Genomic DNA, 25,574 nt, shown 5'->3' with positions numbered 1-25,574 from the left:
TAGCGATTAGTGGTTTTAGTAGTTCACCTGTAGTCACAAAGACCTATAAGGATACATTTTTTAAAAAGATTTATTTTGTGTGTGTGTCTGTAGGTCAGAGGACAATTTTCCAGAATGGATTTTCTCTCCCTACTTTGTTTTTGAGGCAGAGTCTTCCTGTTTCTGTGACTGTGGGGCATAGCGAGGCTTCCAGCTGAGTCTTCTGTTTCTATTGCCCACTGCCCAGGAATGCTGCTGAGATTATAGACACTAGCCATCGTGTGGGCTGTCTTTATATGGGTCCTGGGGTTCAGAGTTATCAGGCTTACATTATAAACAGTTTTATCTGCTGAGCTGTCTCAGTGGACCCAGGATTTACTTTTTCTTAAAGAGAAAAATGGGCTCCAGAGGAGCTTAATTTTGAACATTAATTGATGGCTATGTGGCATCTTGAATATTCTTGTGAATATATGAAAAGATACGCAGTCAAGTGTGATATCCTCCATATCCTGTCTTATGAAGGATATGGAGGATGGGTGCTGTGGCGGGGATACTAGGATCAGACAGAGTTCTAATAGCAATACAGCCCTCCCACAAAGGTCATAGTTGACAAGAGCTGCTAGAGACTAAGATCCAACACTGTAATTTGAGGACATAATATATCCTTGAGACAAAAGAAGGTAGTCATCAACAATTTGTGCTGTAGTACTTAATAAGAAATGTTTATTTTTCCAAAAACAGCCAGGAAGATTTGTAGAGAGAAGTCAGTTTTTATTTCCATATTTTAATCATGAAGTCAAGAAAACACACACACACACACACGTAAAAACCACCTTAAAAACAGTAAATCAAAAGAAGACTATGTTTATATATACTGCATTGTCTTCAATAGCCAGAAACTGTCATCAGGAACAATGATAACACAGAAGTGTGTCTGCTCTCAACCTGTTTATCATTTTCAGGAATGAAACTCAATGGGTGAATCTCAGAGGGTGTGCAATACAGGGACTATAATAGGTTTATAAAAATTCGTGTAAATATGTTGGGTAAAGCCAAAAACTGGTAGACCCCATCACTATCACTTCCTTGTTTTTCTGTGCTATCTTTGTTGCCTTTAGAATAAACTTCAATCTTTGAATTGGGCAAGAGACTTCAAAATTTGGGTTTTAGAGGCAAAATTCAGCCAGTACTTGCCCTTGACCTAATGCCTGTGGTCCAGTCAAGGTTCCTGGATTAAAGTTCTCACCTGTATAAGCTGTACGTTAGTGACAGCTGTCGCTTTGTGCTTTCCTTTACCATTTCTTGCCAGGTTGGTCATTGCCATAGTCTCTGGGTCACTTACACCGCAGTCAGGATGAGGCATCAACCTTATTCTAGTCTATTGCCTCTAAAAGGCTGCAGCTGAGTTTAGCAAGCTGATGTCTTTCCTGATGCAAGGCCATGTTTCCCCTCTCTGCCATCTACAGGAAGAAACAAAAGAAACAATTCCAACTAAACCTCTAACCTTCCACATTCCCACTAAATATTATTTCCACATTTTCATTCATATTTGATCTTGAATTTTCAAGACAGGAAGATGTTTAGAGTTTCCGTCATTTACTCTTCATGTCCATGTGTCAATATGCACATCTTCTTAACACTGAAAGATTTTGCAATCATGAAGGTTTAGCCTCTGTTTTTGAAAAATGCACTAAAAATCTGCAGACCTTTCAAAGTATGTGTGAGATGTAGTTTGAATTATCAGAAATAAATATTAAAATTTATTTTTAGTTGGTGACATAATGGGGCCATTTATTTATGCCACAATAAAAGAAATGGCTCCGGCTGTTTACTCTTCCAGCTTCCTGAGTTTCCTGCACCTTACAATAGTGATCCAATAGGGATGTAAGATCTTTCCTTTTACAAAGACCATTTTTTGAGCCAGTATTGGAAAGGAGATTGATAGGGTGGTTAGAGAAGCCATCCCTGTGATATTTTGGCCAAAAACTTGGCTTCATTCTGCTTGTACCCTAAGAACTTAACTGAAGCCAGGTTTAAAAGTAAAATGGACTGATTTGCTTGGCAGAAGAAATGTCAAGGCAAGATGGTACTGAGATCAGCACAGTGAAAAGCTTCACAATGTAGGGTCTGTGAGTAATGCCTCCTCAGCCTTCTGATTTGAAGAACAAGGAAATGGTTTTCATGGGCTACTTTTTCTTAATATTTTAATGTGTGTAGTATTTGAGTATAGAATTTTACATGACCATAGAAATTTTTCATTTATTATTTAAATGGCTTTTAAAATTTTTGAAAATTATACTTACTTTCCTCTCTTTTCAAATTCATGACTTCTTTCTTTCACTTGTGATGTGTGTGTTCTAAGTATATACATCCAACTTGCTCAGGCCATATAATATTACTTGATATGTATATGTTTTCAGACAATTTTTCTTTTAAAAATACTACTTTGAATATTATCATGATATTTGATAACAGTCACCTAAATGTTAGGTGCCAGTGGTCTGTAGCATTGTATCCACTCTTTATAATAGGGGTCGAGAAAATAAATGTTTTAGGCCTCATGGGTCATATTTCTATAGTGATTCTTCAGTGCTCTCCTTAGAATCCAAATGTACTAGTGGATTGTATGTAAAGGAATAAACGTAGTTCTATTCTAAAAACATAAAAAAAAACTTGTGATGGGCCACATTGGGCTGCTGAGTTATAGTTTGCTGATCCCTGCTGCATAGGATATCCTTTTTAAACAGTGGGAAAGAAAAAGATAAGATGAGCTCTGATATTAAGAAACTTTCCCCAAATCACATTACTTTAAGCATCAGAATCAGGATTTGAACTGACTCTAAGATGTAATGATTTAAATAATGTATCATCTATGTATCTATCTGTATTTCTATATATGTATATGTCTCTCTATCATCTATTTATCTATCATCTATCTTCCATCTATCAAATCATCTATCAATCACCTATCTATCCACATATCATCTATCTATTGTCTTTCATATCTATTATCTACTCATATATATATTCATAGCTATATCTATCTGTATTTGAATGCACACACATGTGTGTATGTGTGTGCATGTGTGTGAATATGCTATGATGATATAGTAGGATTCTACAGTTTACTTGATGCCAATAAATAGCATTTGTTTTTAACTGTTCTAGATTTTCAGAGGATGCCTAAATATCTTTGTTACTGGCGAAAGCTGATAATAGAAGTACCTTTTGAAAGCTAGAAAAATAAGTTTTCTAATTTAAACTTGACTCAGACATTCTGATCTGCCCAGGCACAGGTGGTATGGGAAGCCACAAGGTTCCATTTGGTGGTTGACTTCTGTAACAATTTCAGAATGACAGACTTGTTCCAAAGGACAAATGATGCTGGAGGCAGTTGGTTCACAACAAACAGATCATTGCTTCAACTCTACCCTGAGAACTTTTTCCTTCTTGAGAAAGACTAGTAGGGTGGAGAGGCTGGCAGGGACACTGTTTGAACAGGAATTTCTCCTGAGGGACAACTGATTTACCTGTGACTGAAATTCTTAGATTGTGGCAAATCAATCCTTGCAAAGGACTGGGAAATTGATGGTCTCTTCCATGTCAGGTGAGGAATTTAGAACTCCATTTATTGAGTAATGTACAGAATGGTTTGTCACAGTTGGCAGACATGACACTAGTATATGCCGTTCTCTCCACAGAGCGACCGCTAGTCTAGACGGAAATGAAGGGGAAAGACCAAATCTATCAGCAGACCCGGGAATGGCCTGAGACAGTTTGGAAGGGTATGAAAGATGCAATTCATCTTAGAGTCTGCCTAAACTTGGATTGTATGATTAATTTTTTGATGCACATCAGTATTTAAAAATATTTAACATTCATTCTTGCATATGATTGGATTCAGTATTCATATATACATTTTATTGGATCCAACCCATTCCCTAGGTCCCTGGCCTAACTAGTCTCAGGTCATCCAAGCAGTGTCAGTGATGGGTTCCATCACCTGGAGTGGGCCTTAAATCCCATCCGATATTGATCGGTTGTTCGCACAAATTTTGTGCCACTGTCGCACCTGCATATCTTGCAGGCAGGACTCCATCATAGATTGCAAGGTTGGAACCTGGGCTGGTGTTTCTCCTTTGGTAGCATGCGTGGTACCTCTAGTTCCGTGAACAGTAGTAGTCTGTAGTTGTGAAGGCCCTATGTAGGCATCAGCTCGACTTTTCCATGTTTCATGAACTGTATAAGTGCTGTCTTCAGCGATAGGGCCTTACTCTCAGTTTGTGGAAAGCAATCAGCAGACTTGGCAATAGCATGGATTGGAGGTTCCTGTTGTCTATAACTTCAATAGATGTAATACATTCCCATCACTGTGAGCTTCCTTTGGTGAGAAGAGATGTCCAATTGGAGCTCTGAATTCCCCATTATTTAGCAATTTTATTTAGGTTGCCTTCTAACATGTTTATATTTTTAGGAAACTTCTATTGTGTTATGTTTCCATTGATCTATTAAACGACCCTAAGTTTTAGCTTTCCTTCCCCGTGTTCCTCACCTCTGCCCTCTCTTCACTCCCCTTGCCATTTGATCCTCCGATTCCTGCCTTTCTGTGCTGGAAAGATTTATGTCAACTTGATACAAGCTGAAAGGAGGGAACTTTGAGAAAATATCTCCATAAGATTGAGCTGTAGGCAAGGCAGGAAACAGCCCCCTTCCATGAACTCACATCAACTCCTGTCTCCAGGTTCCTGGTCTGCTTGAGTTTCTGTCTTGACTTCCTCTGATGATGAACAGTGTTATGGGAATGTAAGCCAAATAAACCCTTGCCTCCCCAAGTCGCTTTGGTCATGGCATTTTATCATAGTAATGGTCTCCTAACTAAGACTGTCCCCAATCCATAAATACCGGTCTAGAGGAATGCTGGTCTGTACAAAGTCTTCCGTTTGGGCTTCTCTCATGATTAGATTGAAGCCTTTCATCTCTGTCTGGGATATGACAGGAATGTTTTCCCTCAGTGCGTTGTATCAGGCAGTACCTGGTGCCACCTTGATCCTGTTATGGTGGCATGTAGTCTCAACACTGCATTGAAATGTCTCAGTTGTACACTCACCAGTTTCCCTTGGTATTACTTTATAATAAGACCTTTGACACTAGGGCACTCTATAAAATCCTGTCTCTTTAAAGGGGGTTTTATGGTAGAGTTTAGAGGGGGGAAAGGAAAAGGAGAAAGGGGACTATTTTATAATATCAAAAAATAAAAATGTATTGTTTTACATTCTAAATCGTGTGTGTGTGTGTGTGCGCGCGCGCGCGTTTGAGGGCATATGCACGCAGTGGCGCATGCGTGGAAGGTCAGAGGACAAGTTGCTGGAGCTGGCTCCTGTCTTAGCTCCATGTAGATCATAGGGCTCAGACTCAGGTCATCCTGATTTTCTTGGCATGTGCTTTATCTGCCGAGGCATCTTGCTAGCCTGAAATTTCCTTTCTTATCACACATTCATTAAATGCTTTTAGCTAGAGTGAGAAACTATGACCATGGCGATTTCCAGCAGTCCGTCAAGTTCCTCATTTACTTTGTCTTCCCTGAATGGGATTTTATAGTAAGGAAGAACTTGCCCTTCTCCCTGATTTATTTATTCATCTATTTACTTAGGCACGATTGAATCATGTTTTGTTATTTTCTGCTATGGATAGTTATAATCTTCTACCATTTATCTTGTTGCTCAAATAGTCTCTGATTGGACATGAGCCTCTCTGGTCTTTATGGCACGTTCTTAGCATTCTGGGAACATTGCACTGCTCTCTGGAACCAGATGTCTTCAGCAGATTTTGTACTTTCCCTGACCCAGCCATAGAGTCAGCATTCTTTCAGAAGAGTCATTTGGTTGAGAAGAGTAACTTAGGAAACAAAATTTGTATGCTGGGTAAGTTCATTGCTTCTGGGCTTTTTCAGCCAATGGAGCCCAGAAGCAGGCATGTGTCTGTGTGCATGCCTATATATAAATTCACATAAGTCGTTTTCTGTTTTATCTATTTTAGGTTCGCTTGTCCCAATCCTTGTGATTTTTCTTGATTTTCAGTATGGCAGATAGTAACATAAATGTGAAAGGTGAACCAGCATGGAAAGAGATGTTCATATTTCCAGAAGCCCACCACTTCTACACTCTTCACATTCTCCTTTCTTTCTTGTTTTGTATATCATGGGGTTTTTTCCACAAAGAAGCCCATATGTATATTTTTAAATTTACCTTTTGTTTTGGAATCAAAAGATAGCAGTATATGATATTCTTTAGCATTATAGTATATCCTGAATATAAGCCTAGATCAGATTAGGAGTCCTACTAGTTTTCTTCTTTTCTGAGACAGGGTCTCACTATGTGGCTCTTGCTGTCTGAAACTCCCTCTGTAGACAAGGCTATCCTTAAACTCCAGAGACCTGCCTGCTTCTGCCTCCCAAGTACAGGAATCTTACTCATTTTTTAATGATGAGTGAGTGTATTATACTCTACCACATGGATGTACCAGAATGTATTTAACAACTCTCCTGTATATGGGTGGGTATTTATACTGCTCCAGTATTTAAGTCGGTCATAAGTTGTGTAAAATTTTGTTGCAAAAATCATCTTCTGCAAGTATATTTTATGGTTAATATTTTTACTTCCTTTACATAATCCAGCTTTTTAAAAGTTATCTTTGGTAAAGAGTTACATTGTGGATCTGAGTTACTTTCGTTAAAAGTGTTTGCTTTCCTTTAAAACTACCCTCAGTATATAAAATTGTTAACTTCTACTTTTAAACATAGAAACATACTATATTGGGACTGTACACCGTGAAATTTTAGTAATTTAATTCATGTTTAATGTGTGGTCAAAAGAACCCTTATGCTTCCTGGCTTTTTATTATCTTGGGTAATCTGAGTAGCTCCTAACAAGAGGTTCTAAAAGAATTTGGGTAACTGGTTTTATAGCGGTAATTGAGACACACGCTGCTGCATAACTCGTTCCGTCTACCACTTCCTCCCCTCGAACAGGAGAGGGGCCTTAAAGACCACGGGCCTGACCATGTGTCTTGCCGGATTAATAGCTGTTTTTGTTATCAGTAGTTTTTGAGACACATTTTTTAAACATGGCTATCAATATCTGTTACCTATAATCATAACAAAATGTCCTATTGAATACAGCACAGCTATTGCCACTTTAATATAAAGATGTCACAGGGCCACTCTGTAACACCTCCAGCATTTCCATTTTCTGTTTGGTTGTCCACCTATGAGGAAGCCAGTCTTTATTTTGTTGTATATCCTTTTCTCTTAAGCGTTCAAATGCTGCTGGTTGCTTAACTTTTAATCTAAAAATCAAAGCCTATCATTGGAGTTTAGATGCCCTGTGTTGCATTTTATCTGATCCTCGTGCACTTGAACTCAAGTTTCCGCCACAAAGACCCCGTTGTTTCTGGTCTGATTTACTTTAACCAGAAGCTGGTGGTTTCCGAGCTTTGCTTTCAGATGGGCTGTGGGGGCAGTGTGGTGTGTGCCTCCAGGATGGTGAAAACCCTTCATGTTTTCTTGTTTCTGAATTCAGAACATTTGACTAAAGGAATATAATTTTATTGTCTCACAGTAATGATAAAAGGGGTCATCTTTACTGACTGTAAAGAGTAAATGAATATGTATGAATCTGAATGAATTAAGGAAGCTAATTTTAAACTGATTAAGTAAAGACTCAATCTTTTTTTCACTGTCTTTTTCTCTCTTCCTTTCCTCCCATTCCCATTTTGGATATATCTGTAATATACAAATATAGCTGTATAACAAAGAGAGAGAAAGGCCAAAACATGTTTCCTATGCTTTTATTGCTTTTCCCTTAATACATTCTAATTTATACTTATTTTTTATTGTATGTATTTGAGACATCCAGTATGGATGATTTGCCTGCTCCTCATTGATCACATAAGGTGCTCTTTTAACATACACAATTCTGGGAATAGCTGTATATGTTAAGAGCACCTAAGATAGCCAATCTGTCTTTTTCCTGTATTTATTAGCTACCCAACATGTCATTCCACATAAACTCATATAGGATTGGTTATAGACTAGAGTGTTGTTTCTCCCCAAAGGAAATCTGCAGAGCTGAGGACATGAAAAACATTTTAGATTTTGGTGCTATGGATAGAAAGCAAAGAACTACATCTTGCATTCTTGGAAACTTGTTTTAACACGGCACCTTATTTTCTCATGTCTGGTTTCTTCTGGCTCTTTCCTTCACTCCTCTCCCCCACATCTCAAGAAGAATAGGGAACTTTATGAGGTACATTCTGCCTCTGTATTAAGAATGAGATGAGACTTCCTTTAATGGGCTGCCAAGGCTTAGAGAACGAGGGTGGGTATTGTACCTGCCAGGCAGAGTTCTGTGAGATAATGAAGGTGGGTGAGGCCATCTTTATTGCTTTTAGCAATATTGACCATTGATCATGAGACTCTTAAGGCCAACAAAAGAGAAGACTAAATCCTTATTCTTTAAGCCAGTGGTTCTCAACCTGTGAGTCGGAACCACATTGGGGTCTCATAGCAGATATTTACATTATGATTCATAACAATAGCAAAATTAAAGTTATGTAGTAGCAATAAAATAATTTTATGTTTGGGGGCTATCATGACCTGAAGAATTATATTAAAGGGTTGCAGTCTTAGGAGGATTGAGAACCACTGCTTTAAGGGGTGAACATCTCTGCTCCCTTTTAATACTGTGGGGAATTATCACACCCCTCCAACACCCATGTTCTTTCTCCAGGCTCTCAAGAACAAGACAGTTTTTACCTGTGTTATGTGAGGGGACTATGGAAAAGTGGTTTTATGTTTAAAGACACCTTAGATGGAAAAGAAATGGGTTTTTCACATGGAAGAACTATATTGTATTTCTGTTTTCTTTTACTTAGGGAATCTGTGTGCTGTACCTAAGGAAGTAATATCCAGCTAGAAACTGAGGTGAAGATAGGGAATCTTTACTCAGAAGACATTGTTTATTTATACAACCTGCTGAGTTAAACTGCTTCAATAAGTTAATGACCCATTTGATATGAGATGTAGTTGATTATTGTTTTGAAGAGGTGATCCGTATATTTTATGATAAAATGGTTGTGAGACAGCCTTAGGGATTGAGTGATCATGAGAGAGCCTTTTCCACTAGATGTTCTACTAAATTTGGCATTTGCAGATATATGGTGTTATACTGTATGTTTCTGGTGATACAGAGTCTTATTTCGTTTCTAAGGAGCCAAGTTTAAAGGGTATGTGGTGGGGTAGAGACTGGGAGGAGTGGAGGGAGGGGAAACTCTAAGATATATTGTATGAGAAAAGACTCTATTTCCAATAAATCAAAAAAATCCAAAGCAACCTTAGTTAAAACTCCCTTTATTTTGGTAATATTATTGTACAATAATAGCTGATGTCAATACTTGGTGCTCTGAGTTGTACTCTGGGTGTGTCGGGGTGCATAGGCAATGACATTCCCATGGGAAGCTTACTCTCTCCTGGGAAGATACATAGCACAGTTATATTGTATCACTAGATTGTGAGAAATATAATAGAAATATCTCTGTAGTGGTTCTAGATTTATATAGGTCTTATCTCTAAAAGTGAGACTGTTGGAGAACTATTCTTATGGGGAATTTAATGTTTTTTATATTCCTGTCCTCTCTTGAGTTAGGTAATTGTAATTTGTTTTAGTTCAACATTTGGCCATCCCAGGATAGAGCAAATAACCAAAATGTTTGTTAGAGGGCAAATTAGTAAAGTGAAGACTATATTAAACATGAATTTGAATCATAACTAAAAATAAGGGCATAAGGGTGGGATGTATTTTTATAGTGGATGAAAAGAAGAAGCAGGAACTCAGTTTGTATTTTATGCTTTATATACAGACCTAATTCAGGATGCTACTCAACATTGTTTGGAGGTGATAGAAACCTTAATGGATTTTAGAGTAATATCAAGGGATTTTATTTCTAAATAAACCTTTTGATATTTTTGTGGTTAGAAAGATAGGAGGTTTTGGAGCATGAAGTTATGAAGGCTGAGATATTCTGGGGTGAGAAATGTCTAGCTTTTATGTTTTCCTTTTTATGATTATGTAAGTATTTGAATTTCTCTTTTTCAAATTTGCATGTTCTTATCCACTTGTTTTATTGGTTTTTCAGTAATTCCATCTTATGTATGTACATACTAGAGAAGTCATCATGCCAAAGAAACATCTGCACTCCCACTACAATTTTACAATTATTCTCAGAACCCATAATATGTAGTCAGTCATAGTACCCATTAACTCTTCTTTGTGTGTGTTTTGTGGTGTGTGTATTTGTTTGTGGTCTGTGAGTATATTGTATAGGATACTATTCAATTATAAAATGAACAAAATTTCTTGCCTCTTGTGGCAAGATGGATGGAGCTGGAGGACAAAATAAAATAAACACGGAGAGATAAATATCACATGTTGTCATTTGTAGAAATGCAAACAAGAATCAGTCTTTTTGGGAGAGAGGATGTGTAATGAGAGAGAGGATGGAGAGAGGCTGAATTTGATAACTAAAATACAGCTAGGTAGGAGGAATTAGTGCTGGTATTCAGTAGACTAGAACTGTAGCTATAATGTCATTCACAATATATTTTAAAATACCTTAAAGAATAAAATTTATAAATAGGTAGAAATAATAAATGCTCAAAGGAAAGAGAATTCTAATGATCATAATTTTTGCATTGCCGGTTGCATATGCACCAAGTTATTTTTCTGTACTCCGTAAGTATGTACTGATATTTTGTGCCAGTTGAAACAAAGGCGACAGAGGAAATGCAAAGTGTGAGTGAGAGAAAGCATGCATAATGCAGATGCGTGAGCATTGGCATTGTCTCTGGTGAGTGAATGAGTCTGCCATGGAAAGATGGGTTTTGATGGGTGAGATGTAAGCATAAGTCCCCCAGACAGGGCTTCTAGTGAGGCTGGTGGTTTCTCATCACAACCAAGAAACTAAACTGGTACCAATCACATTTCTGCTTTGAGCTCTAAACAACAAATCTTGCCTAACCATCCAGAACCTGGAGAAGCAGAGTTTTAGTCTTCAATTTTACTTAGATTTGTGCTCCTAGATGTGTAGGCAAGTAGTAATTTATGATGCTGATCTTATTAAGAGTCTCAAACAGCCTTCACAAGAACATGTTGTAAATAACATCATGTACCAATAAAGGATTACTATATTTTTAGGAGATGTGTGTATAATGGCCTTACTAGATGGTCAATCAGCAAGACCGTTGATACTTCCTCAGACTGTTTATTGCTCTGATACATGATAGCAAAACAAGAACAAAGAAATAAACTTGGTTGAGAGAGAAATGAATAAAAGAATGTATAAAATGAAAAACAAACAATGCAAACAGCCAAGAAAATAGAAAGCATTAAAGGAAAGTTTAAAAGCAGTATGTGAACATGTGACTGACAGTTGCCTTTAACTGAATGTCTCTGGAAAGCCCACAAAACTGAGAGCCTGTCATGGAGTATGGGTCAGCTTTGCGAAAGATGAGAAAAAGATATAACTAGGAAGGGGATAAATGAATCGTACTCCTTTTACTATGGAAAGGATCATATTGTGGGTTGTTCTTCCAGAGGACCTGAGTTTGATCCTCAGGTAACAACTGTTCATTACTCAAATTTCAGGAATCTGGCACCCTCTTCTAGCCTCTGAGGGCACAAGTATACAGATAAACATGCAGCAAAACCCCCAGACACACCCATACACACACGCACACACATAAATATTTAAAAAAGAATCAGTGTTGGATAAAATACTGAGTTTTGAATTGAATTCATTTTGCACACCTGAATATATCAAAAATTGTGAGATTCACAGACCAGAAATAAAAAAATAAATCTATCAAGTTTATTTCTCTGTTTGTAAATATTTTATGGAGGAATCTATATTTGCTGCATTTAAGTATACCATAAGCTGAGTTTTAGAACTACTATAAACACGCATGTAGTAACAGAATTCTTGAACAAGCATGAAATCCATTTTAATATATGAATCATTCAATGTAAGAGCCAAAATTACTAGGAGATGAAGACATAAAATTTAGAGTATTGGCACTTTCAGATCTGGGGTATTTTACAGACGAAATCTTAGCACTTGGTGATATATGCATTTAGTTTTAATGCTTAGTCTGGGTTTTCAATCATATCCATACCTCCTTTCTACCCTATTAAACACAGACATTTGGCAAAGAAGAACAAAGAGATTTAATTCCAACTAAATATGAAATTCCTGAGACTTGAGCGATGTCTTTATATTTTGCTAAGTCTAGAAAGATGTCAGTTTTAACTAATAGTGGAAGGACTGGGGCATTTGAAATCATACTTGTATTGTGTTGCATCATATGTAGGAAAGTACTTCTGTGTGGCCCAGTTTTATTCGATGTGGTTCTGGTTAAACTGGTTGACTGTTTGAGGTCTCCCTGTTGACCTAACAGAGGTTTGGGAAACATCAGTTAAATACCACAGTGTGAAAGGATTTATTGCAAATGACATGAATCATTAATATAGGCGTTCTTCCCTGTCAGTCCAATTTTTTATTTAAAAAAGCGTGAAAAGCACTTGAATTAATTTTCTAGGTAATGAGACCCACTCTTTCCCAATGGCTCACCTTACAGTGAATTGATCTGTCTTCCTCTCTCCATTCATCTGTCTCTTCCATCCCAGAGTCTGTATCACAACATGGTCTTGAACTAACTATGTAGCTGAAGGTGACCTTGAGCTTCTGGTTATCCTGAATGCTGAGATCAGAGGCCCGCATCACTGTGTTCAATTATGTGCTGCTGGGATGAACTCCAGGGCTTTTTGCCTTTTAGGCAAACACTGTACCAACTGAGCTATATCACATCCCATCCCCTTGAGTGTATTTCTTACATTTTTAATTTTATGACTCATTTTCTCTGGAATGGTATTTTCTCTCTAACTGTATCCCCAATGAAACTGAAAACTCTTCAGTTTGTCTGAATCTGTTCTAACCATTTTATCCTTTTGAGGAAAAGAATTCTTATTCGAAGGCTTTGATCTGCAATCGGCTGTACTGCCTTAAATCTTACTTCATAGTCATTTTGGGATTCCTCTGAAGTAGGATGTTGAAGATTTCCTCCAACTTCTTACTTGTGGCGGATATCCTGTTCTCTACATCCTCTTAGCTTTACTCCCATGGGATGTACCCAGCAGTAGCTCATTGAGAAAAGATATATGAGTTAAGACCATACACATTACAAAGCACCTTTATTCTATGTCATAGTTGACTATTTTGGGTGATCTTGCTATTACTGGATCTCCTCTCTCTAAGGATGGACTTCAGGATGAGGTCTCCTATCTTACATTGTTTGCCACATCTCACTCCCAGTGTCTTTTCCCCTTCTTTTTGCTCAGTGCTGGTAATGGTACCTAGAGCCTTGTGTTTGTAGGGAAGTGCTTTATCAAAGAACTAAATCCCAACCTTTCCCACTTTCCTCTTTAGCACTTTTGTAAGAGTCTTAATATAGTGTATAAGTTTAGAGCTGGTTCTTCTCTTGAAATGTATAATTCTTCCTCTGCAATCGAGTTCTTGCATTTATCTTCAGAAATTATCAGAGTTGCTGATAATTGGCATCTTGTTTTTCTTTAGCAAGTATTAAGCCTGGATAGTGTAGTTTCAAAAGCCGATCCCCTTCCCCCCAATTTTTACAGTGGGAACAAAGAGTCCTTGGGGTAGCTGGGCTAACTTCTGGGTACATGAAGGAAAAGCAGGGATATTTTACCACTGAGTGTCAGGGGTGGCAGGCAGGGATGGCAGCATATAGACAGTTGCCCAGAGGAGACATGAGAAGGGGAGATTCTAAACAAACTGAACAGTCTTGCTGACTTTGTCAAGGCAATCAGATGTCCAGAGAGGGTATGGGCAATTCCATCAGACATCCAGAGAGAATATTCTCTCTCAGCTCTTTGTCAGTTTAAGTATTAATCCTGCCCAGCAAGAGACCACGTTTGAGGACTACGAAAGAGGAGGACTCAGAGGAGTTTGAATGTTTGTTTAATGAGAAAAATCTTTGCCATGGTTCAACTTCTTAAGACAATACCACATGGAATCAAATATTAGCAAATATTGTCAAGATAGTCCTTATCATATTTATCAAGAATATTGTCATTTTTATATGTATAGAACACATGCTGAGAATTTTTAATAAAGAATAGACTAATCTAGTAAATATAATAAATATCACATCTTTTAATCTCATTTATAGCTTCTAGAATTCTTTCCAGCTTTGTAAGTGCACACACACACACACACTCGAGAGACATGATAGCAAAAAGAAGGGTAGGAAAAGAAGAATGGAGAAAGATGAGGTGAGACTCAATGGAGAGGATGGGAAAGGATAGGAAAGGATGAATATGGTCAGCATACATGATGTTCTTGAAATAGTTATTATGTAAAATTAACACACACTGGTAAAATGCTATAAGAATTGCTATGGAGAATAGTTACATAGATTTGTGTCATAAACCTAGTCATTCCTAGATGTTATAAACATGTGTCCGATTAAACCAATTAATTTACATCACAAAAGTGCTAGAATTTTATATTTAAAATAAAATCGCCACTATGGATTTGCAGGCTGCATTATGCTGCTTCAATTCTGCCTCACAAATGTCAGGATTGATAGGTTGTATAACTTTATTCAGAGGAAATATGGAGGAATTTGGGGATATATAAAAGGATCAATTAGTCTTAAGTTAGAGTTTGTACAGGTTGCTTTATTGGCTACAGGTACCAATAAACTCTGCTAAGAGGAAGTCTAGCCTAGTGGGGGAAATTGTTGAACCTTCCACAAGTGTGCAGAGCCAGACACTTTCGTGTTACCAATGGTGAACAGGAATATTTGTGAAAGTAAACCTAAGCCAGTGAAACAGAAAGCAGCAAAGCCAACTGCAAGATTAGTTAGGTTTCCAGTATATTGAAGTTACTGGTATTGATGTCAGATTATTGACTCTCGGGATTATGAGGCCCTGAACTCTGAAAATGATTTTTAAAATTTAATACAGAATATCCTATTACCTTGAACAAATAAAATATATATAGTGGACTGATAATGTCCCAGAAGGATAATAACCTAAGTCAGGAAGACAGAGAAAAATTTAAAAATGGTCAGGATAGGAGGCGTTTGCCCATGTAAAAAGAGGGGCAAGAGTAGAGACTGGGGTGCTGAGGGGAGATGTGATCATTTCTTCTTGACAATTTGGTGCTTTAGGTGATGTGCATGGTGCCATATCTTCCAAGACATAGTCAGCCTTAGGCTAAAAGAGCAATCACCTTCCCCAGTAGGTCATAAACTCACAGAACTGGTTTTCAAGAGGAAGCAGGTGTGAAAATGCAAATAGCGTCAAATGATTTAGCCCTGTGAAGACTCACAGTGGGTGTTACAAGGGGCATTCTCTTAACCTCTGAAGTTGACAGCAAAGAACAGCCCCGTTCCCCCATAGCATGTGCCTCCAAGACGTCATCAGAACCCAGGGCAGAAAAGCTTGCGAAGGCTGATCTAATGCAGATGGGCCGTCAGGCTCAGATTTGGGCCAGATATGGACATTTCAGTTGTAAGTTTTGATGAATTAAAAAAAAAAAACAAAAACAGAGAAGCATAACTTTTCTATTGCCTAGACTTTGTTAGTTCCCCTTAAGTTAGGATACCCTCAATGCTCATTTCTCTAGTTTTTGAGAGGAAGATTTATTGATTACACAGACCATACTTGACTACAGTAATAATTTAGTCATTAGGGTGTTTCTCGTGTTGGAGGTTGAGTAGGATCTACTAATTATCTCCAGGAACAAAACATTGAATTTCTCTTGCACATAACTCAATATTCAGTTTCTGTTTTCAGATTATGATGTAGAAAATCTCTTCTTCCATTATTATGACTTGTTTTTATTATATATAATATTCACACACACACATATATATATATATTTTTGGAATATAGGTTGGGAATAAATTTAAACTGTAGTATGTATATGTTAAAGCAGCATGTTGGAATCCAGTTAGGAATCCTCTTCAATGGATGGAAGAAGATAAGGTTCAAGATGGAGCTTTTGGCTGATGCTGATGCTACAGGGCCAAGGACCACACTTTGAGTAACTGGGCTTTAAAGTATCCCTTGCTAACTTAGCACCACAGTTTATATACTCAATTTTGACTTCAGATTTCCTACTTAACATGTTGCCTGGAGGCTGGAGGAATATTGAAGCAAACTATATGAACAAGATCTAAATATTGTTTATTTGGATATTGAATTAGTTTTAAGTTCATTTCTACTTATTCTAAATCTCATTCATTCTCACCCTCTCTCCCTTGCCCATCTCTTTCCCTCTGTATTTTCATTGCATTGAAAAAAACCGAGGAAATGAAGGCCCCTAAATGTCACAAATGTTTCTTGATACTGTTAAACTCAAACACACAGGGTTCAGCTCTGTGTACTTTGTCTAATTGCTGGCAGTAAAAATGAGCAAAGGGATTTAAGGCTTATAAAGGTTCTACTTGGAGAGAATTGTAATTAAGGTTATTAAGGTCTTTGGGTTGCTGTATAGTTTAAGAAAATTAGGATTTTATGTCTTTAAAGAGACAGTACCACTTCCTTCACAATATTTCCCTGCCGTGTGCAGTCACTCCACGTGGATCCAACTGCATGTGCCCTGCTTTGTTCTTTCAGGGAAATCATAGATCCATGTGGGACTTCTTTTTCCCGTTTTGTTTTCAATTAGTTCTGTATTTGAAATGCTGGACATTTTAAATCTGGGATTTAGAAATGGAGAGAAATGATCTGTGTATTTTGTTATTAAAATTATTCTTGAAATATAATTATTCATGAACTTCTTTAAAATATTTTGGCAGAACAGTAACTGTTTTTTGAACAAGATAACTGGTTTTGTTAACCATAATGTTACCAAAAAAGCAACAACAACAAACAGTTTGTTTCATGGCCTTGCAGTAACATGCTTGACATTACTACAAAGTATTTCCACACATTTATGTAAAAGGCAGAACTTTTCTATGAAATGCCATTGCTCAGTGGTGCTGTCCCTTTATTATTATTATTACTGTTGTTGTTATTGTTATTCTATACTTAAATTTGGTTTCCATCCGAAGGCCTCATTCTTAGTGGAAAATTAATTCTAGTAAATTGTGTCAGCTAGATATGTTCTTATTTCATTCCTGGGTGTGCCTTGCTCTTCTCCTCCCCTCCCAATTTTACACCAAGCATTTCATTATGTTTGGGGAGGGAAGGCCCTAGAGGGCCAGTGTCCTGGGATGCTACTCTCTCCTGCTAAGGACTGTCATTGCTCATCATCTGTCTTCTTTCTTACCTAGTGCATGCCATTGCACGGCATGACACATGTCACTGGGGACTCTGTTTCCTGTGCTGACTCTGCACTTTTGTCCTGGCCCTGTGGTTGTCTCTTGCCTTTGCCTTCTCAGTTCATCAAAGACACATTTTAGATGTCCTTCTATATTGCTTCAGGCTAAGGAAGCCACCTCAAGTCCGCTCTGTCCTTTCCCCAGTTGTCTGTTTCAGTCTTAGGAGAAAGAGCACTCCTGGTGGGTGTTAGTACTATGTGCCTTGATTTCCGGTTCTCAAACTTATCATCACTAGATGCGTTACTTTTGTATCATTTCCATAAGGTGAGAACCTGTGCCTCCTCAGAAGGACCTATTAAATCTGTCTTCCCAGCTCTTTTCCCCGACATCCTTATCTTTCCAAAGTAGGTAATTTGTTCTGATAGATAGCTTTCTCTGTTTACCTATGAGCACATTTATTGTTCTGAGTCTTGAGTTTCTGGTTTAAATATTCAAAGCCAAGTATCTTCCAATTCAGTAAAATTAAAGGAAAGAACAGAGTTATGCCTCTTCCAATATTTTAAAATTCTGTTTGGGAACTCAAAATTTGAGCCTCTCTATTACTTTCTTTGAGCAGTCTTCCCTGAGCCAGTGAATTCCACTTGTGTATTTGAGTGTAGATGACTAAGGGCCAAAAATGGAGTAAAAGAAAAAAAAATACCCTCTCAGTTAATACCCCAAAGTGTCATATCACCCATGATGTATGTACTTTTTTAAATAAAGAGAAATAGGAATGCTACACTACTTTATAATTTGTTCTCTGAATCTGTTACATAAAGAGCCTTCTGCACACATGTTAACACTTCTATGTATACTCAATCCATGGATATTTATAGTTAATATCAATAGTTATTAGATATAAGATAGTTTATTGATGCATGTTATATTGTTACCTACCCTGACTATTTAAGAGAATTCCATAATCTAAGTTGACTTTATTTGTGTATTTACCCAATTAATTTTTTCCACCTGGATTCTTAGAAGTGATATTATTGGGTTAGGCAGAAAGTTCAATATTGCCAAGTTATATTAGAGAAGATTTACGCCAGTTTATATTACCAGGATAGATATTTGAAATGCCCTTTTCTTAAATACACTTTTATATTTTAAAATATTTTTATTCTTTGGGAATGTCATATAGTCTTCTTGTAAGCATATTCACCCCCACTACTTCCAGATTTTACTCTTTACTCTCACCTATGCTCCCAACTTGAGTTTTGTTTTGTTTTGAACTACTCTTGGCAGTAGGGCCTTCTCTGTGGTCAGCATGCAATTGGTACCACAGTTAAAGACAACTGACTCTTCCTCTCCCAGAAACCATCAGCCAGTAGCTCCTCAGCTTGTTGTATGGATTTTATGCCCATCAGCACCCACCTGCTCCCCCATGCTGGGATTTTTGTCTGGCTTGATCTTGTGCAGGCTTTGTGCATCTTGTTGCAAGTGCTATGCATTTGTATATGCTATTTTCTTGTGTTTGGAAAATAGTGTTGTCTTAAAGATATTCATCGCTTCTGGCTCTTACAATTTTTTTCCAACGCCTTTTCCATGAAGATCCAGAGCTTTATGGTGAGGCATATGATGACTGTCCCATTTAGCACTGAGCCCTCCCCAATCTCTTGATTCTCTTCACATGGGCCAGTTGATTGTCTGTCAGTTGATACCTCCTGTGAGCAGATACTTCTCTGATGAGGGTTGAGATAAACTGACCTGAGGTATAGAAAGAAGTCATTAGCAGTGATTTTTTTTTATTCTATATTCTTTTAGCAGAATAATAGTATTAAGTACTCTCCCAGTGCTTATCACCTATCTATCCACAGGCTCTTGGCCCCATTAACAATGCAGGTCTATCTTGTGAAGTGGGCCTTACATTCAATAATAAGGTGGGTGGTTACTCCCATACCATTTTTTACCACTATTGCACCAGTAGGCCTAACTCACCAGGCAGGTTTTTGGGAATTGTCTGATCATTGTAGGGTAATTACATTAAAAGTAATGTTTTACATATTTATATGCATCTATTTTAGGAAGCTTCTAAGAGATAGGTTTTGATGTGACTTGTTTATAAGACCTGTAGTGTTAGTTATTTCTCCCATATTCCCTTTTCCACTCTCCACTCCCACCCATGGTTAAAGGTGAATAACGGAGACAGAAAGAGTAAATGTTTACTAAAAAAAACAAGACAGTTTTTTTTTAAGGGGAAGGTTGAAAGGGAGGGAAGAGTCAGGGAGGGGAGCAGAGAAAAATGTAGAGCTCAATAGAAATCAGAAAAAATAAAAAAAAACTACAAAAAAATACAGTGTCATTTTATATTACCCACTCTGGCCTAGAACTTGTGATTCTCTAACCTCATTGTCCAAACCAATATTTTTTTAAATAGTCGATATTCTAAACCTCAATGTAGGACACAGATAGCTCTCTATTTGGATTCATCTTTTGTGACTCATCAGGTTCAATAAATCTCCACATGTACTGTAGATGAATGCGATAAAGTAGTCCCTCGCTAGCTCAGAATGAAGTATAATACAGGGTTCTTTATTTAGGGGTAGACTCACTGATCAGCAGTCCTCTGCGCAAGTGGGGAATAGGAACTGAATCCAGCAGCCGAGAGAGACTGCTCAAACTTTACATCTGCATTTATAGTACAAGAGACCACACCCAAGTGGGTTCGTATTTTAAAGGCTATTGGCTGAAGGAGTTTTTATAGCAGTGTACCTTTTCAACAGCGTATTTATATGGTTTTTAAACTTTTCTAGAAGGTCTTTTTGCTAGAAGGCTTTCAAATATTCTTTATATAAAAATTGTTATTTGTTGATGGAATATTTGTAGTTTGTTGCTTTTCTTTTTGTGGATTTACCTTTCTTTCATATTTATGACTTTGCACATAGTGTATCAAGTAACATTTTCTTTATGAAAATAGAATTAAAAAGTTACAAACGTTGTACATAGTCATTTGTTTGACATTGCTATGAAATTAAGAAATATTTACATGTGTTTATAATAGTTTCATATGTGACTCTAATTTGCTTTTTATCAATATTATTTATACGATAACATCTGTTCTTTTCATGCCAGTTCTACGAAGTTCCAGTTAAAAAGCAGTATGTTGTGGATTAACAATTCACACTGAGGACATTTGCAGTGGTTTATAAGATGACTCAAACATTCTTGTGAGTGACTGAGTTGAATGTCGGTGAAAGGTTATTGATGACAGCATGGCCTGTGGTGTCTTGTCCACATATGAGGGGTGCTCCTCAGAGCCCAGACAGCTGTTTAGTTTTGTGAGGGAGGCTGGACACAAGCATAACAGAGAGAGATGGATTCTGTTCAAAATAGATGACTTTATATACAAGGTTACTGCTACTCGCTCTGACTGATAACTTAAGTAGGAATGTGGGTATGCCATTTGAATATGAGCAAGAAATTAATTTCTATTCGAACCTATTTCTGTATGGTGTAAGTAAAACAAAAATGAGGCTTTGTGGCAGCTCAACAATTACATGTTAATGCACAGATTTCCCCAGAAAGCAGTGAATTCCACTTATTTCTATGCCATGGGTGCACGCATGTGTGTGTGTGCAGACACACTGCCTGTGTGGATCAGTATAAAGACCCAAACTCCTTTTAGTCTGTGTTTAGTGCCCTTTTCTTTCCCCATTTGGTACACTCCATTTGGGACTCTGTTGTTGGCAGGACACCGTAAATGAGAATGAAAGAGAATCAAGAGTAAGGAAAAGGTTTCCACAATGCCAAATCCTGCATCTCTACAGTGTAGTTGGAGACAGTGGTGACAAAATATTTGTGAGTGTCTGTTGCCCAGACTTCTGTGCAGATGTGGACACCTAGTCACATCATATTGGGTGCTGGCTGTGCTGTACAATACTGTGTGTCCCGTGTTTTGGTGATGCTAAGTTTGATTACTTAGTTAAGGTTGATTTGGTCAAATCACTGCATTGTGAAGGCAGCTTACATTATTGGAATTATTAGATAAATCTTACATAACTTTACTCACACACACACACATACACTCACAGACACACATACACACACAACAGACAAAGACGTGCAGATACACACACACAGACAGACATATTTCCATCCATCAGCATTACAACAGTAAATTATTTTGGTTAATGACTACAAAGTAGTGACCTCTATAATCTCTATCAGTATCAGCTTTTAAGGCATTCCATAAGACAATTGACCTAGACTGTAAAAATGTCAAAGCAAGACAATGAAGAGGGGAAGAATTATTTTAAATTAAAAAAAAAAGTCGAAGCAATGCATGTCCTATAGTTTTTGAATAGGTGGGACATTCAACATTTCATAGATAATGGGATATGTGACAGGACATTAGCATTTTATCTATGTTACCTGCCTAATGTCTAACATAGTATTGTAGCTGTGTAAGACTATATATATCCTTTCTGTGCTCAGGTATCTGATTTTCCATTTCCATTGCACTTTGAAGCTCTTTATTTTTAGGAAATTGATAAATTACAATATTCTTTTTCCAGTAACCCCTTACATCCTAATAGGTGGGTTTAAGTTTTTATTTTTGATAAATTTACCATAAAATTTCTCATAAGCTTTGGGGAACTTTTCCTTTGGCCTGCATTTTTTAAGGATTATTCTGTTAATTTTCTCTCTCCTTTTGCATCTGTTGATTCAGATGTTTGAGTTTATCAGAGAACTCCATTCTCTAGAATATTGTTACTTTCTTCCCTTATGTTGTTTCTTATTTTGTAAATATTATAATTTCTACTCTAATTTTGAAACTTGCCTTCTCAAGCTTTACAACTATAGTTCATAGACTCTTGAGGTTTTACTTTTTAAAATAGAATTTCTTTATTGATTCTTTAGGAATTTCACATCACACACCCTAATTCTGATCACCTCCCAGCCCCCTGTATCTTTCCCTCAACCCTGCAGCACTCCCGAAAAGAAAATTAAAAACAAAACAAAGCAAGCAAGCAAACAAAAACAAGAACAAAACAAAACCCAAAAGAGCTCTTTACTTCTTTATCTTTCCTGCCTCTCCAATACTTCTTCTTTTGCCCTGGGAGCATAAGGAGCCAGGAGTCACTTTTGTCCAATCAGCTTTACTAGCAAATGTTCATTGCTATGAGTCACTGGTCTGGTTCAAGGTCTCTGGTTTCTGGTACACACACCATCATCCCCGGATCCTCACTGAAACTCCTCCAGGATATCCCGTGTCTGCCCCAAGTCATGAAGTTCCTGTGGTTATTTTTCCACAAGACCAGACCCTTCCTTAACTCCAGCAGATCCTAGGTGGGGTAGATCTTAAGGAGAGCCAACCCGAGGTCAGACTGTGGGCTTGGGTGGTAGCTAAGCTGGTCAAACCTTGATCTCCTTATATTGTCTTATTGCTATTGCTAGAACTTCAAGCACTATATTGAAGAGGTATGGAGAGAGTGGACAGCCTTGTCTTGTTTCTGATTTTAGTGGGATGACTTTGAGTTTCTCCCCATTTAATTTAATGTTAACTGTTGGCTTGCTGTATACTGCTTTTATTATATTTAGGTATGATCCTTGTATCCCTAACCTCTCCAAGACCTTTATCATAAAGGGGTGTTGAATTTTGTCAAATGCTTTTTCAGCATCTAATGAAATGATCATATGGTTTTTTCCTTCAGTTTATTTATATGATGGATAACATTGATAGATTTTCATATGTTGAACCAGCTCTGCCTCTCTGGGATGAAGCCTACTTGATCATAATGTATAATTTTTTGGATGTGTTCTTGGATTCGGTTTGCCAGTATTTTATTGAGAATTTTTGCATGGATGTTCATGAGTGAGATTGGTCTGTAATTCTCTTTCTTGGTCAAATCTTTGTGTGGTTTCGGTATCAGGGTGACTGTAGCTTTATAAAAGGAGTTTGGCAATGACTCTTCTGTTTCTATTTTGTGAAACACGTTAAGAAGTATAGGTATTAGCTCCTATTGGAAGTTCTGGTAGAATTCTGCATTGAAACCATCTGGTCCAGGGCTTTTTTTGGTAGGGAGGTTTCTGATGATAGCTTCTAATTCCTCGCGACTTACAGGTCTATTTAAACTGTTCACCTGGTCTTGGTTTAGCTTTGGTATATGGTACTTATCTTAAAAAGTGTCCATTTCTTTCACATTTTCCAATTTTGTGGCATACAGGCTTTTGTAGTAAGATCTAATGATTCTCTGAATTTCCTCTGCGTCTGTGGTTATGTCCCCCTTTTCATTTCTGATCTTGTTAATTTGCGTGTTCTCTCTCTGCCGTTTGATTAGCTTGGCTGGGGGTTATATATGTGTTTACTACACATTTGTGTTGCTTTGTATATTTGTATTATTATCTGTGTCTACTTAGATTATGTATAGGAATACTGTTTGAGAGTAATCAAATACTATTACCAGTTTTCTGATTATGTATAGGAATACTGTTTGAGAGTAATCAAATACTATTACCAGTTTTCTATTAATGTATATTTGTGCTACTTTTGGATTCCAAGCTTGTAGAGAGTAGAGGCAAAGTCAGGTCACAGAGTGAATTATCTGTTCTGTCCACACTCCCTCCTTGGTGCATCCTCGAGTCCAGTTTGGGCCATTTGAATGGGTTCTGATGCTTTTTAATTACATAGGTATGCTTTCTGTGTGACTTCAAAGGCCCTGTAGCCAGGATGGACTCTGTCTTCAAAGACAGTGAAGAGAATGGCCCATTTGCAGGAAATTGCATGGTTTGAGGGTGATTTTTGTTTTCTTTGAACTTGTCAAGTGGAGCTCCCTGCTTAAAAAAGTTCTGACCTTTTGCTATCTAACCAAACAGTTAAAGACTTTTCCATTTATAGTTTTGGAGGTTTCTCTTTAACTTCTGCCAGAAGAAACCTGTAACTCAGTTTCCCTCACCATGCTCTTTGATGTACCAGCAGTTTTATTTGGAAGTATTGCTGGGAGTTGTTGTAATGATTTTCACGATGCTTAATGCATTTTCTTTCTAGATGCTGTACACGTTTTACTTAGTGGAGAAACAAAAACCATGGCTTTTGAAGTAAAAGGTGAGGGCTAGATTCGAGCTCTATGACCTTAGGAAAGTTCCTTAGTCTTTGTTATTCACTCATGTGCATAGAGATTCAGAATGATAAGTATTGTCTTCAAAAGCGCAAGACCATGTGGCCTGCCTGTCATGTACCATATTCTCCAGTGACAATTCTTTACTTTTGCACTTTGTGTTGACTTTCTTCTCTTCCTTGGTCTGAATTTACAGGATCATCTTAGAGTAGTTAGATTTCATTTTGGGTTTCCGGTATGAATTACTGTGAAGTAAGCATATCTACCAAGTAAAGAATATTAAAATGCTTTCATAAAGAGCAAATGTAGGCCAGTTGTTGAAAGAATTGGAAACAATCTTTTTACATCCGGAGATTTAGTAGAGAATCCACCTGGTGCTTGCGTTCGCAGGTGATTATTGCCAGTAATGACCGCATCCTGGAGATGCACAGGAAAACACGAGAGTATTGAAAGGGAAAGCCGTAACTCTTGCAGAATAATCTTCGCCAAATGTAAATGTTGTTAGTGGTTTTCGTTAACGCTCAAAACTTTACAACAGAGCTAACAAGGCTGTGTTCATGCTTAACTTTAAAAACCTAATGGAAATTTCCCACCTCTAGATCACAGGGCGTCTAGAGTTTGTTTCTTTTTGTGGGTTTTATGTTTGACATCAAATAGCCATTTAGTTTGTTTTTCATTTATTGGTCTAAAAGTTAAGAAGGTATGGGCAGGAGTTAACAAGTACTGTGTTTTCTAGAAAGTAGGTGGCGTGTATAGAGTTGTTGAATAGACTCTGTGATACTCCCCTTTCCTTCCTTTTAAATTGAATTTAATCCTGGCCACGGAAGAAGGGAAGGCTTTGCATATTATATGGCAATTATTATGGGCCAGACCTTGACACATATGTTGCAGTACTTATGGAGACTGCAAAAACTGTTTTCATATAGTGTTGGTCTAAGAAGCATTTAAATATTTTATGGAACACAAATTTTGGTTTGTGAGTACTTTTGTCTATTTACATAATTGGATTATTTCCTTGTATAAACATGGGACCATATGAAAGTGGTGGTTTCACAATCTTCATCAATGTATATATTTAGATCTACTCGTGTGGG

At 37.4% G+C, this 25,574-nt stretch overlaps 1 protein-coding gene across 4 annotated transcripts in view; it reads left to right on the top strand.

The window, feature by feature from the left end:
* Rspo2 (R-spondin 2) overlaps positions 1-25,574 on the top strand; it is a 123,293-nt gene that overhangs the window by 26,898 nt on the left and 70,821 nt on the right. The window contains exon 1 of one of the 4 annotated variants that reach the window (XM_057792856.1): positions 3,681-3,764. The exons of the other annotated variants lie outside the window; for them this stretch is intronic. Coding sequence (XP_057648839.1) covers positions 3,704-3,764 — 61 coding nt within the window. The 5' untranslated portion in view covers positions 3,681-3,703. Of the gene's footprint in view, positions 1-3,680; positions 3,765-25,574 lie in introns of those variants that run through there. 4 annotated transcript variants of the gene reach the window in all.

This window comes from Chionomys nivalis, chromosome 17 (assembly GCF_950005125.1).
Source record: "Chionomys nivalis chromosome 17, mChiNiv1.1, whole genome shotgun sequence".
In the NCBI taxonomy this organism is placed as follows: Eukaryota; Metazoa; Chordata; class Mammalia; order Rodentia; family Cricetidae; genus Chionomys; species Chionomys nivalis.
The sequence above is the reverse complement of the archived record's forward strand: the minus strand, read 5'-3'. Positions and strand labels throughout refer to the sequence as shown.